Source organism: Pelobates fuscus, chromosome 3 (genome assembly GCF_036172605.1).
Source record: "Pelobates fuscus isolate aPelFus1 chromosome 3, aPelFus1.pri, whole genome shotgun sequence".
Classification (NCBI taxonomy): Eukaryota; Metazoa; Chordata; class Amphibia; order Anura; family Pelobatidae; genus Pelobates; species Pelobates fuscus.
The window spans coordinates 18,462,903-18,480,981 of record NC_086319.1 but is presented as its reverse complement, the minus strand read 5'-3'; the positions used below and the strand labels follow the sequence as shown (position 1 = coordinate 18,480,981).

Genomic DNA, 18,079 nt, shown 5'->3' with positions numbered 1-18,079 from the left:
TTTTTTACAGGTATTGTGGAATTAAATATATATTTCAACTTTAAATGGCATCTGATGTCCCTATAATTTACAAAATTTTGCCTGTAGCTATAACTTGGTATCGTTAAAGTCTACATTTATTTTGCATTTAGAGAAGGGATTAGCAATAAAATAAGATAAAATATCTTTTGACAATATTGTTTATTTCTTCAATTTTATTTTTATTGCCAGTCTTAAAATAGGATTGACTAAAATAAAGAAATTGAATATACATTCGCAAGTCCAAAAAAGAAAATAACTTTCCCCACAACATCGTGAGCCAATGGAGGCCCCAAACACATTGGATGCAATGTATAGATTAGCTTACAGCCAGTTATACTGAGGGGTGTTTGTGTATTTTTTGTTTTAATAGTAAATAGTCATGCGGCATTTTACCCCCAGCCGGCATTTTTGCTCCGATTATACTGTAAAGCTATATGGGATGCAATCACTTTGTGTGTAGTTCAGTTGTTACCGTTTACCGGTTAGCATTCTACAATGGTGCAAAGACAACCGACATACAACTCTCAAACTCCTGCAGCTCGCATAAGACCCTGCAGGATTTTACAGATACTTCAGCCCAGCTTATTTTTTATTTTTTTTACAGTGAGCAGACTGTTTACTAGACATGCCCCTACTCGTGGTATAGCGAGTAGGGGCAGAATTTACTAATACTAAGTAATCTTTACTTAGTATTAGTAAATGTGGCTGTTAGACCAATTTAGGTCTTTAAGCCTTTTGTTAGATAGCTCCCTAATACCGTGGGAATTAGGGAGTTATCTTCTAAGCGGCTGCAAGATGCAGCCACAGCACTAACAGGATTGGAATTTCATTCATTCAAATTAAATTGCGATCCGAACAAAGTCCGAATTGCGTTCTAACACGAATGGAGAAACTGTTCTCATTCTGTTAGAACGAAATTCGGCAGTTTTGCCGGTGTTCTGTCTAAGTGACAAGACGTTCGGCAATACGGACAAGAGGCATCGTGGGAACAGAGTGGAAAGCTAAGGATCATGGGAAAATTGCTCTGACCACCGGAAACAAAGCACACTTTGTTCCTGCGCTGGTCATAGCTGGTCATGGCGTAAGGAAACCTCCAGAAGAAAAATAGTCCCTATTTTGTCTTCATTTTTAAACTAGAGCAGACCAGAAGAAATGAAGAACAGATCCTGAGAGGTGGAGAGAAGAGGAATCGATTGGGGAAAGGTAAGTTCGGCATGACAGTGCCACTTTAAGGGTAAAAAAAAGAACATCTATAGTTACTGTCAAGGTAGAATCTACAAACGGGACAAGATTAAGCATATAAAAGGGACTCTAGACACTGATAACGAACTACTTAATTTCTCATTGAAATTCTTACACTTCCTGGAGTACCCTGGTGCTATCCCTCCGATCAGTGTTAAACCGTTATGATCTTTTTCCCCATGTTTGGAGAATTACTGAATTTTCTCTGAGAAATACACACAACAGAAAAGGCTCATGCAGCCACGGACAATATTTGCAGAATATAGGACACGGTTTCACAGGATTAGCAACAAGCACGTACAATAAGATGTGAATATACATGAGCATGCTGTAGCAGTTACACTACTGGCTGTCATCCATCTTACATTTAAACAGTTCCGCAGTAAAAAAATAAAAAATAAATTGGTTGTAGTACCCTTTGCAAGTACAGCAATAATATACAGCGTTGTGCCTGTGCCCATATTCCACATTCATTAATGATCAGCAAATAGCCGCCCTAACGGAGTCTAAGGAAACCAGAGGGAAGAAGAAAAGAGAGAGAGAGAGATGGAAAAAAGACAGAAATAAACCGTTATTTTAACAATATACAAGGGTCCTCGGCAGTTCACAGCCTGGCCTCCATTGGAAACATGGTTAAGGTAATATTTACACACTAGCCATGCCAAGTCCCACCAGCATTAAGGAGCTGTGATACACAGGGTTGGCAGCACATTTGGAGCAATATTCATAGCCTCTTTGAACCACAACCAGTACACAACCAGTACACTTCGATTTGAGACAAAGAAACCTAACAGGTCAGTGTACAACTTGCTGTTGAAAACTGGGGACATCAGAAAATAGATTTGCAATTGTTAAGTGGCAAGCAATAGCACTGGAATAGTTCTGTTAAATAAATACACTAATCTAAAATGAGAGTGAAAAAAAAACAGCATATGAGATAAAAGTGGCTTATTCCATCAGGAAAACTGGTGAAAGTGTGTTTGCAAACTCAACAGGTGTTGCAATACATATACAAAACAAAAGCACTTGCATTTAACCACTTAAAGAAAAAGTACCACTTATTGTAAAAAGGTTCTTCTGTGCAGCTACAGACAGCGAGTACCACAAAGCATCTCTCCCTGTACAGCAAAGCCTCTCTAACGCAATCTTCAAATGCCAGTGCACAGCAAGAGAACAACTGATCAGCGTATTCACGAGTTTCTACATAAAACACGAGTCGGCCAAGCTGTTTGACCAGTAGGAATCATGGCCTACGTGGGCAAAAAGAGAAAGCAGTTTCATCACATATAAAGCAATTTTAAAATATGTAGATTTGTTGAAATAAACCATCAAAAATAAAAATCCGTATCAAAAAGGCATTTCTAGGGAGAGTAAAAAAACAATAATGGGTGTCACATGCATCTATAAACCCTCACCAATCCTATCTGTCACGTCCATCATTGAATTATTCTGAATCCTCTATATTTTCTGACTGATGCAATACCTTCTCTGAACACTCACCTGCTGAAGCGCTGTTTCAGGCCTCCGCATTAAAGGACCACTATAGGCACCCAGACCACTTCAGCTCAATGAAGTGGTCTGGGCGCCAGGTCCCTCTAGTTTTAACCCTGCAGCTGAGGGTTAATTCAGCCTCTAGTGGCTGTCTCACTGACAGCCGCTAAAGGCGCTTCCGCGATTCTCACTGTGAAAATCACAGTGAGAAGACGCTGGCCGTCCATGGGAAAGCATTGAGTAATGCTTTCCTATGGGCGGTTTGAATGCGTGCACGGCTCTTGCCGCGCATGCGCATTTGGATCTAACGTTGGCGGGGAGGATAGGTCACCAGCGCCGAGGGAGCCCGGTGCTGGAGAAAGGTAAGTGGCTGTAGGGGTTTTAACCCCTTCAGCCCAGCGGGAGGGGGCCCTGAGGGTGGGGGGAACCTAATGACCCTATAGTGCCAAGAAAACAAATTTGTTTTCCTGGCACTATAGTGTTCATTTAAGGCTGGAGAGACCTTACAAGGCTTGCTGACATTCACTAGTGATTGTCCAATTATTACCATTTTTGTTATAATTTACTTGTATTGTCTAGTTGAATCTCAGCACAAGGGTTTCATATAAGCCCCTTCTCAGTACTGCACCAGAATAAGCGGGACACCATTAAAGGGACACTCCAGGCACCCAGACCACTTCTGCCCATTGGAGTGTTCTGGGTGCCAACTCCCACTACTCTTAACCCTGCAACTGTAATTATTGCAGTTTTTTTATAAACTGCAATAATTACATTGCAGGGTTAACTCCACCTCTAGTGGCTGTCTACTAGACAGCCACTAGAGGGCACTTCCTGATTCATAGCAAAGATTTTCTTTGCTAGAGCGTCGCTGGACGTCCTCACGCAGTGTGAGGACCTCCAGCATCGCTCTATTCCCCATAGGAAAGCATTGAAAATCTTTTTCAATGCTTTCCTATGGGGAGACCTAATGCGCGTGCGCAGCATTGCCGTGCATGCGCATTAGGTTTCCTCAGCCGGCGGCGGGATCAGTCTCGCCCACCGGCTGACGTGATTACTGGGAGGAGCGACGCCGACCCGAAACCACCGCCGTGGGACATCGGCGGGGTCTCAGGTAAGTGACCTTAAGGTGTTTTCACCCCTTCAGCTACCTGGGATGGGAGGTGGGAGGGAGAGGGTACCTGCAGTGCCAGGAAAACGGATTGTTTTCCTGGCACTGGAGTTTTCCTTTAAAGAAACACACCAAATAGCTACAACGTACTTCTGCCATACTTCTCAAATCAAATTATTTTACTATTATAATTTTTAATATAATTTATAGTTTTAAATTATAATTTTTTTCTAAAGGTCAAATTTTTCTTTACTATGCAAAATTAATTACAAATATTTTTTAAAGAACAAGTCTTTATTTGTTCTTCTATGTTATGAATCTCATAACCGACTCCTGTCGGAGAACAATTCTAAGGTTCACAGTGAAACATTATTTCATTTTTATTTATTCTAATGGTTTATTTGTATAGAAATATATGCAGATGCATTAAAGGGTCAGGAACACAAACATGTATTCCTGACCTTATAGTGTTAAAAACACCATCTAGCCCCCCTGGTCCCCTCTTGGCCCTAAATGTAGTAAAAGCTTACTTTTGTTCAAGTCTGCAGCTGCTGGCTCTGCCCCTGATATGCCTGCTTGGCTGACATCATCAGTAGTGATTATCTGAGCCAATCACAATGCTATCACATAGGACTGGCTGAGACTGTCAAGGGGCAGAGCCAGCATAAGTCTAACACAGCCCTGGCCAATCAGCATCTCCTTAAAGAGTTGAATTGAATCAAAGCATGTCTATAAGGAAAGTTCAGTGTCTCCATGCAGAGGGTGGAGACACTGAATGGCCGTGCTGCACACTGTGCAGCACTGCCCCAGGAAGCACCTCTTATCGCCATCGGAGGAGTGGCCAGTGGGGTTATTACTCGGCTGTAATGTAAACACTGCATTTTCTCTGAAGAGACAGTGTTTAGTCTAAAAAGCCTTGATTCTATTCACCAGAGCTGCAGTTGTTCTGGTGACTATAGTGTCCCTTTAACATTGTTGCTAAACCATGTTAACTATGAGAGAAGCACTTCAATTGAGAGTTTTTTTGCATCTCTCAGAATTTTTGTACACAAAGTTTCATTATCGATATCTGATGTTTTGTTGTTGTTTTTTTCAGAAACTGCAAAAGAGCAATAGTATTTTTCAAACAATGGGAAAAAATGGTTTCTGGAGAGAAACAAATGTGAAAGACATAAATATGCTGTTCATTGTTTGTGAAATTGTACAGTTTTAAGTCAGCACCTTTATTAAAACAGACATACACACAATTCAGAAAAAAATGGGTGTATTCAAAGTCGATTTACTAAGGTCTCATTGTTATACAATGGTATAGTAATCAGAGGAAATGCTTGCTCTTTTTGTATGGACAAAGAATTAGAATTTCCTCTAACCAAATCGGTTTTATATGGTTTTGTGGGTTTGAAATTCCTCTCAATGCTGATGGTCATGATATTGACAATGTGTCTCTCTATATAGCAAGGCTTTACAGACACGATGTAACGTAAAGGAAAAGCGAAGGTGGGCAAAGAAGAGATAAGTATATCGTACAGCGAGCAGAGAAGCAATGATACGGACACAGAATCTGCACGTAGCAAAGTAAAGGAAAACGAGTAAAGAGAGGGATGCACAGGAGCAGGAGGTAGATCAAAGGGTCCTCTATAATTGGGGCAGGTCGGGCCAAAAGAGCAGGAATCTCCATGTACCTCCATAAAAACTCTTTAGAAGGCAGAGAGAAATTAAATTGTCCAAAAAAGGAAGGTCATTAAGGACACAGGCGAGCTCATTTTTTCGAGGTAAAGATAAGAAAGTTGGAACACTGAAAGATACCAAAAGATGTTACAGACAGTAAATAAAGGAATCGTAGACTTCAGAAAGTGTTACTAAGGAAGTGCTGAAAGAATGCCAAGTGACTAAGAAAAGAAAGAAGGCGATGCTTTTCATATTATGATAAAAGTTTAGATTAAGAACATGCCCAACAAATATCTGATATTTAAACATAGTGTTCCGAGAAATATAAAATAATTAAAAATGTTGCCCAGCAACTGTAGAAAGACTGTGGGGTTATTATCAGCTTTAAAACTTACCAAAACAAGGTGACACGTCCTGCTAAGAAGAAACAGAAGATAAAATTGTAAAGAAATGTTTTTCTTGTGATGAAATAACGCAACCGATGTCTGGCAAGAGGAATGCCAAAATAAAAAATAAAGATTTATTACTGTGTCCCTGCTCAACTTGGACTATATCATGAGCCCTAATGGAAAAAAAAGGAAATATCCAGTCACACACAAGGTTTCTTCTAAAAGGCAGTCTTTATTTGAAATAAGGAAGTGGAGACAACGTTTTGGCTCCTTTCTGAGCCTTTATCAAATCTGACTTGGTGTGCCTGGATATTTCTATTTTCCATTTGAGGCCTTCAGGGATTGTCCCTCCTTTTGTCCCGGAGTCAAATGCCAGAGCTGAAAAGGCTTGCGCTGTGCATCTGCACAGCAACAGCCTTTCAGCCAATCAGGTAATCAGGAGAGCCATGCTGAGCGCGGGAATCCTGATTACCTCAGGTTTTTAAAATGGCATCATTGATGGAGGACTCTATTTCTGTGTCTGCCACAGATTTAGTGGATGCCTCTCTTAAAGGCAGCCCCATCAATGTTAGAAAGCTCCATAAGAGAGCCTTCCTTGCCAGGGATCTATCCTCTTCCTCTTCTGAGGAGGATTTGGTCCCAGTTTTAAATAAAAAGCATAAAGGAAGGCAGCTGGTCTCTTCCGCCAGTTCCTCGTCTGAGGAAAACTTCTCCGCTCCTCCTTCCCCTCATACTCATTTGAGTAAGCGTAAAATTAAGGGGACAGGACCCCAAAAAAGAAATAGCGTGTTTCCCTCGTTTGAGCACCAGAAACACCTTCCAGAGAAAAAGGACAAATCTCGTTGGAGGTTAGATAGTCCCTCTCCTTCCTCTTCTAGAGCGTTCGCTCACTCGTCCTCAAAAAAGCCGTCCCAGTTCCAGATACGGCTCTCCAGAAATAGACTGGGAATCCGAGGAAGTGGTTCGTTCAGCAGCTTCCACGGAGCGAGGGAAGCTAAGCAATGTTCAGATGGCCAGAGTAAGTCTCCTAGGAAAGACTCTCCCATCAAAATTATTTCACTCCAGGTGGGCTATGGAGCACGATTTTGAGGTTAAAGATTTTGCTAAACTAGCCTTCATATCCACCTTGGTTAAGGAGGATGACCTTCTCCTCAGGAACCACATTGGTATCCCGGACATTCAGGCTTTAATGGCCCCAGAGGTAGATCCTGCTCTGTTATCGATCACAGGGAGCAGCGTATCCTCTGATCCCACAGACCAGACTTTTCGCAATATACAGTTCAAAATTGCTGATGCTGTGGGCCCACTATTACTGATGCTGGATAGGGCAGAAAAAGAAGGCAGTGCTCAGAAACCTTCCGCTTCATCTCTGTTGACATCTAAAATGGCTCTTTTAAAAGTGTCTGGCAGGGCAGTGCTAATTATTGGCCAATCCTTTAATTACATATCAAACATCCGCAGATCCCGCTGGCTCCATGCAGCAGGTCTGTCCGACCTAGCCCCCAAATCGCATGAGTTCCCAAATTTGGAGGATTATTACCTATTCAGTCCCTCGTTCATTCAGGAGGTTAAAGGCCATTACAAGGCAAGGAGATCCTTTTCAGAACTCAAGAAGACCGTCCCTGGCTACAAAAAGCCCTTTTGGACAGAAGGTCGCCCCTATAGGGGTGCAGGAGCGTCCCGAGAAGCCTCTCACCAGGCCTAGTACAGCAACTACAGTGGAAGACATAAGCTCCCGGGCGGTGGCAGAGGAGCGCATTCCAGAGGCGGTTCAGCTTCCAAAAGAAAACCCATGCATTCAAGTAAGTGTGCCTCCTCATATGCCACTAAATTGGAAGGATATTTCCTCAGACAAATGGGTTCTAAAGATTTTTCAAAGGGGTTTACAACTCCCCCCTTTTAAGGTTCCCAGTCCAGAAATTTGCACCCCACAGAGAGGTGAACCCAGTGCTAGATGCCTCCCTTTCCTTAGCTTTAAGTCAAAGGAAAATAGAGTTGGCAGACAGGTCTATTACAGGATGGGTCGGCCCATTGTTCCCAATCCCAAAGTCAGACGGTTCCTGGAGATCGGTCCTAAACGTGAGACCTCTGAACGCTTTCATCAAAAGGAAAAGGTTCAGGATGGAGGGTTTATCAGATGTTCCAGGCTTAGTACAGAAAGCATTTTTCTGCATAAAGTTAGACCTAAAAGATGCCTTCCATTCAGTCCCCATAGCCAAGAAACACAGGCGTTTTCTCAGGTTTCAGTGGAAAGGAAAAGTGTGGCAGTGGACCGTTATGGTGTTTGGCCTATCCAACGCACCATACACATTCTCCAGAATTATGAAATCAGTGATAGCTCATGTCAGACTAAAAGGTTTCATGTGTCTATACTATCTAGACGACATCCTGCTCATGCACCCAGATGGGGAAGCCCTTGCTTCTCAAAGGGATTACCTTGCTTACCTTTTACAAGACCTAGGATTTGTAGTAAATTTACAGAAATCAGTCCTAATTCCCACTCAAAGCATCCTCTTTCTGGGTTTCATACTGAACACAAGGACTATGTCTCTAGGAATCCCTCAAGACAAATGGGACAAATTACTGGTACATCTGAACTCATCTCTCAAGCACCAGAGTTGGTCCTTGAGAGACCTAGCAAAGATTATCGGGAAATTAATAGCTTTAACACCAGCATACAACAATCCCCCCTTACTTTGCAGAAGAAGTCAGCTGTTTTTAGGGAACCGACTAAGACAGGGCGGCCATTGGGAATCAAAATTTGTTCTCCCCAAGAAGGTCAGAGAAGAATTGAAGTCCATTCTGGAGTTAGAAATTCCACTTCCTCGTCCCGTTAGAGCAGCCTGAGGCAGTCACTCGGAGGAATCTGGTCAGACCAAGAGAGTCACCTCCATATAAACATCCTGGATTTTCTTACCCTTAAGTTCCATTCTGGTTTATCTGTCAGTTCAATCAAGACCTATGGATCTGCTTTAAACTTCCTGATCCCCAACCTTACTCAGGATGCCCTGTATTTGAGATTACTAAAAGGGTTATCCGTCTGCCGCCCATATACCCCACGCTACACATCTACTTGGGATGTAGATGTCTTATTAAATTTCCTAAAGTCTTTGGATAATGCTAAAATTGATTTAAGATGGACTGCTATTAAGTTGGCTTCTCTGCTGTCCTTGGCCCTGGCAGCTAGAGGAGCAGAGTTAAATCCATATTTCAGACCCTTGGTTGTCCAGGACCACGGGAGGTTTCCATATTATACTAAAAGGCAGACAAATAACATCCATTTTTTCTCCTGGTCCGGTAGAATTGGACTTGGTCCAAGATCCTTCCGAACCAGGCTTATGTTTAGTCAGTTTGTTACAATCGTACCTTCAACTTTCTGCTGTATTTAGAAATGATATCAGTCAATTATTCATTACATCAAGGAATCCCTTTCGTCCAGCCAAGGTTAATACAATTAGAGAGGCTGGATACTTTCCGCCATGTCTTCGGCTGTAATTGATGTTTCAGTGTTTAAAAGCCATTCAATTGGGGGAACCTCGGCTACTAAAGCAGCAGGAAAGGGCCTTCCTCTCCCTACTATCTTAAAGCTGCAAGATGGTTGTCCAGTAAAACCTTTGTTAGATTTTACTGGAGGCCATCGGAAGTTGAACGCCTTCAGTTTCTTAGGACCACCACCAGGTGTGTGCTATTCTACCCACTAGCTTTATGCCACCCGGAGGACAAATCAGAGTTTGCAGGAATCTATGATCTGGAAACTTTCTTTGTCTTAGGGATGAGCATAACCACCTAGCGCCCGTCCCACCCTCCTCCAAGTTAAGGGTTTTGCCTGTTGGTGGTAGTTTGTTTTTCTAAAACATAAGGTTATCTGGTGCTTATTCAACCTTTTGATAACTGTTCTCTGTTTTGTTTTTTACAGACTACAGCCGTACTCCAAGACAAGACCAACAAACCAAAGATCCACCTAAGTAGGAGGATTGGATGCTAGTAGTCTCGTCAGTTTGATATTCTCATGGACTCCCTGCATAAAGAATCTGTTTGCTGTGACGTGTTACAACATTTCTTTTCTCTTTATTATACTTATTTTGTTGCGATTTATGATGAATGGTACCAGTGTTAATTTGATACTTTCCTTTGGTATACATTGTTGCCTTGTTTTTCAGCTCAGCTGTTTTATACAAAGTTTAAAGTTTGTCTTGTATGTCTTCAAGATTTATTAAATATTTTTCTTGTTCCCCTGTACTATTGGCAACTTGAATTGTTTTACTTTGTGTTTAGACGTTTAATTATATTCCTGTACACTGTGGGAAATATTTATCCTTAGTACTTTGTGGGATGTGCTAACCATCCGCAGTTTCCCCATTTAAAAAATCTGAGGTAATCAGGATTCCCGCGCTCAGCACGGCTCTCCTGATTACCTGATTGGCTGAAAGGCTGTTGCTGTGCAGATGCACAGTGCGAGCCTTTTCAGCTCTGGCATTTGACTCCGGGAGGCTGCCGCATACCCACTAGCTTTGCTAAGTGGTTATGCTCATCCCTAAGACAAAGAAAGTTTGCAGATCATAGATTCCTGCAAACTCTGATTTCTGAAGCCCCCCTGAAAGGAAGTCTTCCCCCCCTTTTTTTAGTGTGTGTGTTTTACTCGTTTTTGTTTTTTTTTTTAAAACAACTGTATCATGAGGCCAATGAATCGCCAATTCTTTTAATGTGTAAGACACAAGAATCTCCAGGTGAATGAAGGCCAGTACTTGTGTACAATTATAAAGACATTGGTTTGTTCACCTGAGAGTAAGCACTGCTGTTAAAGAGAGTATGGGCAAGGAAGAGACAAAATCACAAAAACTGGGGAGCTCATATACAATTGTGAACTGGAAAAATTAGGACAGAGTAAAAGAGAAGTGACTAAAAAGAGGTGAGGATAAAATGAATCTTCTGGGAGATGATATCAGACATGCTAGATCACATTTTGTGGTAATCTGCTCAAAATAGTGCCTTTCTTTCAAAATTGGAGGAAAATGTAAAAATACTGTGCAAATGGAAACCACGTATTTTCTTTAACCGCGGTTATAATCTTGGTGAGGGTCAGACAGAGCATTTAAAATGTTAAGATGTTTAGGAAGTTAGGATGCTAACTTTCATGTTCCGTCACACCTCTGATGTAATTTACCGGTATATATTATATTTATTACAGATATAGCTAAGATTTACATGTTTTTACCTTATACTTATGTGACAAACAAGAAATTTATGCTGCAAAATACATATGTAAATATCTTTTCAAAAAGGGATTAATTTTTTTTGTTTGGTTTGGTAGTTGGTTCTGGTGTTAGACACATCTGCTAAGTGTAGCACACACTCAGGGATGATGTTTTGTAACTACTGTAGTGCTATATCAGATTCGTTTAAAGATATACAGAATTCACCTCTCACCATCCACGTTTGGAAAACTAGTAAAATGGACAAAGTGTCCTACTTAATTTTTGCTTTTTTGTATTTATTTGTTTAATGTATGCTCCAATTGAGAATGCACGGTCGATGTAAAACTGTTCTGTTATACCAATTTTTACTTCCTGAATGTCTAAATGCAAATAGCTAAATTATCTCAGCCCCCAAATTAGTAGTGCAAAGTACTTAAAAGATAATGTATTACTGAAAATGAAAACTCATGATCAACATCTGACACCCGTCATCAACATTGCAGATAAAATAAGACCTTTCAAAAATATAAAATTCTTTGTTTTTGTTTTTTAAACTAATGCTATAATTTTCTGAATGTGAAGATTTTCTGAACTCTGTGCAGGATGGAAATCAGGACATTCTTCCAGCGGCTGTCAGAGTGTCAGCTAATAAAGGTGCTATTAGACAGCAATGTAAACACTGGCTTTCATCAGGAAAGGCAGCGTTTACATGGTTCAGACTACAGGAAGGGGCTATATGCCACAGAAACACTATATTAAGCTCTAGTGGCATAGTGGCCCTTTAAAACAAGATAACAAATGTTTTTAACTGGATGACAGAAAATTAATTACAGTTCAATAAATAAAGACCACTTTATAAATTTTTCTAAAACCCGTAATCAGATTTAACGTGTTTCTACCGGGTGTTGGTTATGAGATTTCCGGAGGTTAAAGGCACTCTTAAACCCCATCACAGCCGAATGATTTGATGTAAAGAGACTGCTGTCCATGTACCCTCTGCACTGTATACAAAGTATTTACACTGCTTTGTTTCTATCACTCAGACAGCCACTAGAAGTGCTTCCTGGTGCTGCCCCTGCAATCTTTGTAAGACCAACATTCAGCCTCTTTGCGCTCAGTGTGAAGATACCAACCTCTCCCCATAGAGATACTACAAGGAGATGCTGAATGAAACATGTGCACGAGGCCCCCAATGCTTCTCTATAGAGAAGCACTGGATTGGCTAGGATGAATGGTAACGATGATCTCAGCGAGGGGAGCAGAGGAGACCACAATGGGGAATGACCTCCTCACATGGGGGGGACCCTAAATTTAAAACTCTAAATAGAAAGAAACTGGTGTCAGCAGAAAGACCTTTAAAGGAGAGAGAGAGAGAGAGAGAGAGAGAGAGAGAGAGAGAGTGTAAATGGTACAGCAATAATCTGATATCAATGTGCAAGTTGGATAATTATTTGCAAATTGCCTATAGATGCATGTACGTCTTGTGCTCAATGACTTTTAAAAGGTATAAAGAGCAGCGCAATATTACACTAATGGGCAGATTGATCTGTAGATAAATATATATTTATATACACAGATAGATGTATGACAATTTTTAACATATTTAAAAAAGAGAAATCCTCATGAGAATTTAAGAGTAGCTGATGGCATCTGAAAGACAATTGCAAATGACAGCCCATAACAGGAGCCTGTCTGCTTAGACACATCTCCCTGCTTTACCAGCAAATCTCAATGGGAAAATCAATTTGCAGACACCTTACCTACACACTGCCTGGAGAGGAGAAATCACAGCAATGCTCCACTAAGTATCAAAACAATTCCACTGCAGAACCAGCCTATTAGTATTGATCACAGCCCTCCCACGGTCCAGAGATCAGCACAAAGGCCGGGCAGATCACTAGCACACATACTGCGATACCATTACATTTTACACAATATAACCTCTTATTTGCTTTCTCAGCTGTGGCCAGTCCACATATAAAGACCATTTCTAGGGAGGGGAATTGTTAAGAATTTATGAGACTGCCTGGGCGCTTTGGGTTGTAAAATGGAAAGTTTGAAGAGCTGTCCTCGGTTCTGAATACAACCATGTGTGTACCAGGGTAACGCGTACTGCAAACACACAAAACTGAATGAATGCTGTGTGGGTGCAAATTAAGAGATTAAAACGCATCAATATATATTTATTTCACTCTTATTTTTGTTTTCATATGTTGCTATGTTCGTACGGTGTGGATTATTAGGAATCTTTACGTGGATCCTCTAAACATTTCTTTGAATATATTCCTCATCAGTCACTGCATATTACTGTAATATTTGTTTACGTTCAAAGCTATTCAGTAAACTAAACATTAAAAGAGAGCAGCACACTTCTCTCCTCTGCTGCAATTTCCCCATTTACCGTCACTAATCCCTTCTCCTAATTTCATTTCACGTTTACCGACTTCATTTACCACTTTGAGGACTTCCATTACCATTAATTTTCAATGAGGTGAGAAAGCTACCAATTGTTAGCTCATGTACGCAAGGCTCTCACCCTCTTCTTGTTTTTGTAACTCGTCTCGTTGAATTTACATGTTTGATGTTTGCCCATTGTTCATCACCTACACTGTCATGGTTCTCACCGTGATATTTCTAGTCCTGTTCATCCTGGCTTGTCTGCAGCACCGGGGCTGGACTTAGTCTATTGCTGTGCTTCACCTGACTGTGATCAGTCATCAGTAGGGTATACATACACAGCTTTGCCCTGGGAACTTTATCAAGTCTTTGATCCTGTTGTGTGTGTTTAGTTCCTGTGTTCCAGTCTCTTGATCTTCAACTCCATATTGACCCCAGCTCCTGACTTCGGTAATCCTGACCTCTGGCATGCCTTGACTTCGGTTATACTTCATTTATCCTGATCTCTGGCATCCTTTAATGTTGGGTATCCCTTGACTATCCTGCTGTTTATGTCCTTGTCAGTACTGCATTGGAATCACCTTTCCTGCACAGCCCGGGTGCACAGATTCACAGTCCAGGTGGCTTGTTATCTGGCTAACCTTGGACTGTGTCTATCTGCAAGGGTGAGCATACATATCTGCTCTAAAGACTCCCATCTCAGGTAAGACACTGACACACAAGGTGTCGAAGCTCACTAGATTATGATATTAACAATACCAATTATTTTTAACGATGTTATGAAATATCTCTTAAACCTTCTGTATAGAACATAAATTGATCTATACTGACTGGAACACAAACACATCCCCTACTTTTATTTATTTTAAGAAGATTGCAATGCCGCGAGACGTGCACATTGTTTAGGAACTAGTAGTTCAAGATGCCTTTGCGTCGTGAGTTGACTTACGAAAAATGTAAACGCCATGGATGAAAAACTAGTCTATAAAGAAATGTACTACAGTAACATCCCTCTCAACAAATCAAATGAAACATTCACTTTTACATTCAAATGGAGATACTGAGCAACAATTCATCTATAATGGACCTTGACGGATTTGTGAATTTAAATAAGCTGCACTTCTAATCTTTCATGTGCTACATTGTAATTTTAAATATAAAGAAAAAAAGAGCAATAGAATTTATTTTATTTTATTTTTTTACCTATTTGCCAAGATACATCTGGCACACTTCTGTCAAGAGGAATCAAAAAGACATGAATATTTAAAATAACTACTTACATGGAAAGAGAGTAAAATTGTTTTCGAAAGCTTTACTAAATAAAGCTATTGTTGGTGTACAATGTTTTAATAACACAAGGCAGAGAGGAACTATGGATAAAAAGGTTTCTTTAGAAGTGAGAAACGAGAACATTTTGGAATCAAAGTATTTTTATATTTCAGAAAAGAAAAAAGAAACCCAATGCTTGAGTCATAAAACGCGAGAGAGAGCAAGTCAAAGAGAGGAGATAGAGAGAGGCAGACATTGAATAAAGAAAGAGAGGGGGCAGACAAAGAAAGGAGAGAGTTAGCTAGTGAGAGACAGGGTAAGACAAGGAGAGAGAGCGAGACAGGAGTGAGAGAGACAGACAAAGTAAGGAGAGAGAGAGAGAGAGACACACACACGCAGGCAGACAAAGAAAGGAGAGAGAGAGAGAGAGAGACAGTCAAAGGAGAGAGAGGCAGACATTGAATAAAGAAAGAGAGGGGGCAGACAAAGAAAGGAGAGAGTTAGCTAGTGAGAGATAGGGTAAGACAAGGAGAGAGAGCGAGAGAGACGCAGGCAGACAAAGAAAGGAGAGAGAGAGAGACAGGAGTGAGAGAGACAGACAAAGTAAGGAGAGAGAGAGACACACACACACGCAGGCAGACAAAGAAAGGAGAGAGAGAGAGAGACAGTCAAAGGAGAGAGAGAGAGAGAGAGGGGCAGACATTGAATAAAGAAAGATAGGGGGCAGACAAAGAAAGGAGAGAGTTAGCTAGTGAGAGATAGGGTAAGACAAGGAGAGAGAGAGAGATACGCAGGCAGACAAAGAAAGGAGAGAGAGACAGGAGTGAGAGACAGACAAAGAAAGGAGAAAGAGAGACAGTCAAAGTAGAGAGAGAGAGGGAGAGAGAGAAAGAGAGAGAGGGGGAGAGAGAAAGAGAGAGAGAGGGAGAGAGAAAGAGAGAGAGAGGGAGAGAGAAAGAGAGAGAGAGAGAAATGGTGGATTAACAAACTAGCAAAGCTGACTAACCATCTAGCATTAAATGGTACATGCATGCTAATATTAACTGGGATGAGCAATCCTATATATGTCTCAATTAGTGTTCTTTTTGGAGTTAAAATCGTACATTAAAAATGGACAGCTCAACCAAGTTTCTCTTATCAAACTTTAAGCACAATCTAAAACAGCGTGAAACAGGTTTTAGAGCAACAATAATGTCAGATTTAATAAAATTATAACTTCTGTAGCAGCATTTTTAGAATAGATTGCATGTGTTTGGATCATTTAAGCCATTTCACGGCAAGAAAACCCGTTAAAATCTTATCTGACAACATTATTGCCTCAGACATTATTAAATCAAACAAAGCATTAAATTGTCAATTATGGGGCAAAGTTCTAAATGTGGAGTTATCGCCATGGAAACTAAAGTAACAGTTCTGCTGACTGGTCAAGCATCCACGCTCTCTAAGTAGCCCGTTGTGTTTGTAAGTACGTCAACCGATCAGACATCAGCAGTGTATGCAAACATACAAGTCCAACATACAAACATACAAGTAACACTTCCCTGGCTAGTACAAAGCATGTAACGAACACAAAGCAAAAACAAACATCTTGAACACACAATATACAAATGGTAATTTCTTTCTGTGTCTTGGTAGTGTCTCTTCAGTCATTCATCCAAGATAAACCAAAGGTAAGCAATAATTTTTACCTTTATAGCTTAGATCAGGGGTCTCGAAGTCCCCAGCCTCTGGAAGTCAGGGAACAATGGGACCTGTACCGCAACAACACTTGTGGTCCACAGAGAGCAAATCAACAGCTCTGGCTAAAATCAATAACACATATTGCAAGATGCCACAACTGTGATATCCCAAAAGATAACCCTCCTCCCTCCCCCCCCCTCAACTTCCCCCCCATGGTGCTGTTAGCCACCTCTGATTAAGATCCTTGGAGTGGCTACAGTAAAGTTAAACTCCTAAAGCCTGGCATAATAGTTCAAAAATCATTACAGCCGCTGGCATCAACATAAGGCATCCATGACACGATTAGTGTATTAATAGCATGTCACTACCCGGCCTACTGAAAGGCTATTGAAGGTCTGTTCATTTGTTTGCTTTCTTGACAGGCAAGATAAATCTATTTACATCAGCAGAACAGGATGTACTTACCAAGGTCAGTGTTTGGGCCAGAGAGAAGCTGTTTAAATTTTTCGAGCCTAAATGCTTCTCTTTCCGTTAACCCGGCGCTGCTTGAGATGACTTGATCTGCCGGCCCGGGAATATAGGTCTGCTGTGGGACGGACTGCTGTCTCTGCAGAGAATGCCTCTCACCTGCAGAACAAACAGGGAGAGAACAGAGAGATTAGACATCTACGATTAAAAAAAGTAAATCAGTAAAATACCTTTTATACGGTCTCCAGAGTGTTTAAGACAGAATAAGGTTTATACAGGGTGATTTAGCTTTTTTTTTCATATTCGACAGACCTTCAGGAAGCATATAGACTGTACAACACTATTTAAAAACCTGCGCTACCTGTACTGTCACTTTCAGAGTCCTATTTCATGAGCAATACCCAAATAACATCAATGTTAAGTGGTGGTTTAGACCATTCTATGGCTCAGGCATCAACAAGGAACATCAAAAGCAATGATGTCTAAATGCCCGGTGCAACTAAAAAACAGTGAATGAAGAATTGTTCACTGAATCATTGTTGACACTTATCAGACTGTTGGGCTCCTGCGGTGTCTACAATCTCCAGTGATACACTTCCACATTAGCAACATCTAATTTGTGTAACTTCGAACATTACCTATCTGACTGAGATGATTTGATTTAGTAGTTATGGGGCTTATGGTCTTCCTGTAATACAGCACCCTACTATAGTGTAAGTCTGGTGACATGCCCTCGTTCAGGCCTCTTTAGTCCCTGAGCATGGAGAGGTCACTTTCACAAGAGTACCGTAGTAGCTAATGCCACACCGGTTCCTTTCACAGCCCTGCACACACAGTGATTAAAATAGAATTTGCAGGCGTAACTTGCCAGATTGAGTTCTATCATACAATGTACATGGGGAAGTTCGTTTCCCAATCTGGCAAATCCACACGTTCCGGTCCTGCTCTTGACTTCATCACTTCTATAATGTATCTTGTAGTGATTTGCCCTGTCTCTGACTACATTTCACATCTATAACTCATCTTCTGATACGGTCCCTGTCGCAGCCTGGGCCTGCTCCCTTTTTGTATGAGGTTTTCCTCTAACTATGTAATTACCCAGTTCTTATCTCACCCAGCCTGGCAGTACCATACACAATGATATACATCTC

The 18,079-nt window shown here is 41.0% G+C and overlaps 1 protein-coding gene across 1 annotated transcript in view; it reads right to left on the bottom strand.

Annotated features, from left to right (window-relative positions):
- Positions 1 to 18,079, bottom strand: part of TBC1D22A (TBC1 domain family member 22A) — a 504,456-nt gene that overhangs the window by 399,353 nt on the left and 87,024 nt on the right. The window contains exon 4 of the mRNA XM_063446790.1: positions 16,926 to 17,087. Coding sequence (XP_063302860.1) covers positions 16,926 to 17,087 — 162 coding nt within the window. The remainder of the gene's footprint in view (positions 1 to 16,925; positions 17,088 to 18,079) is intronic.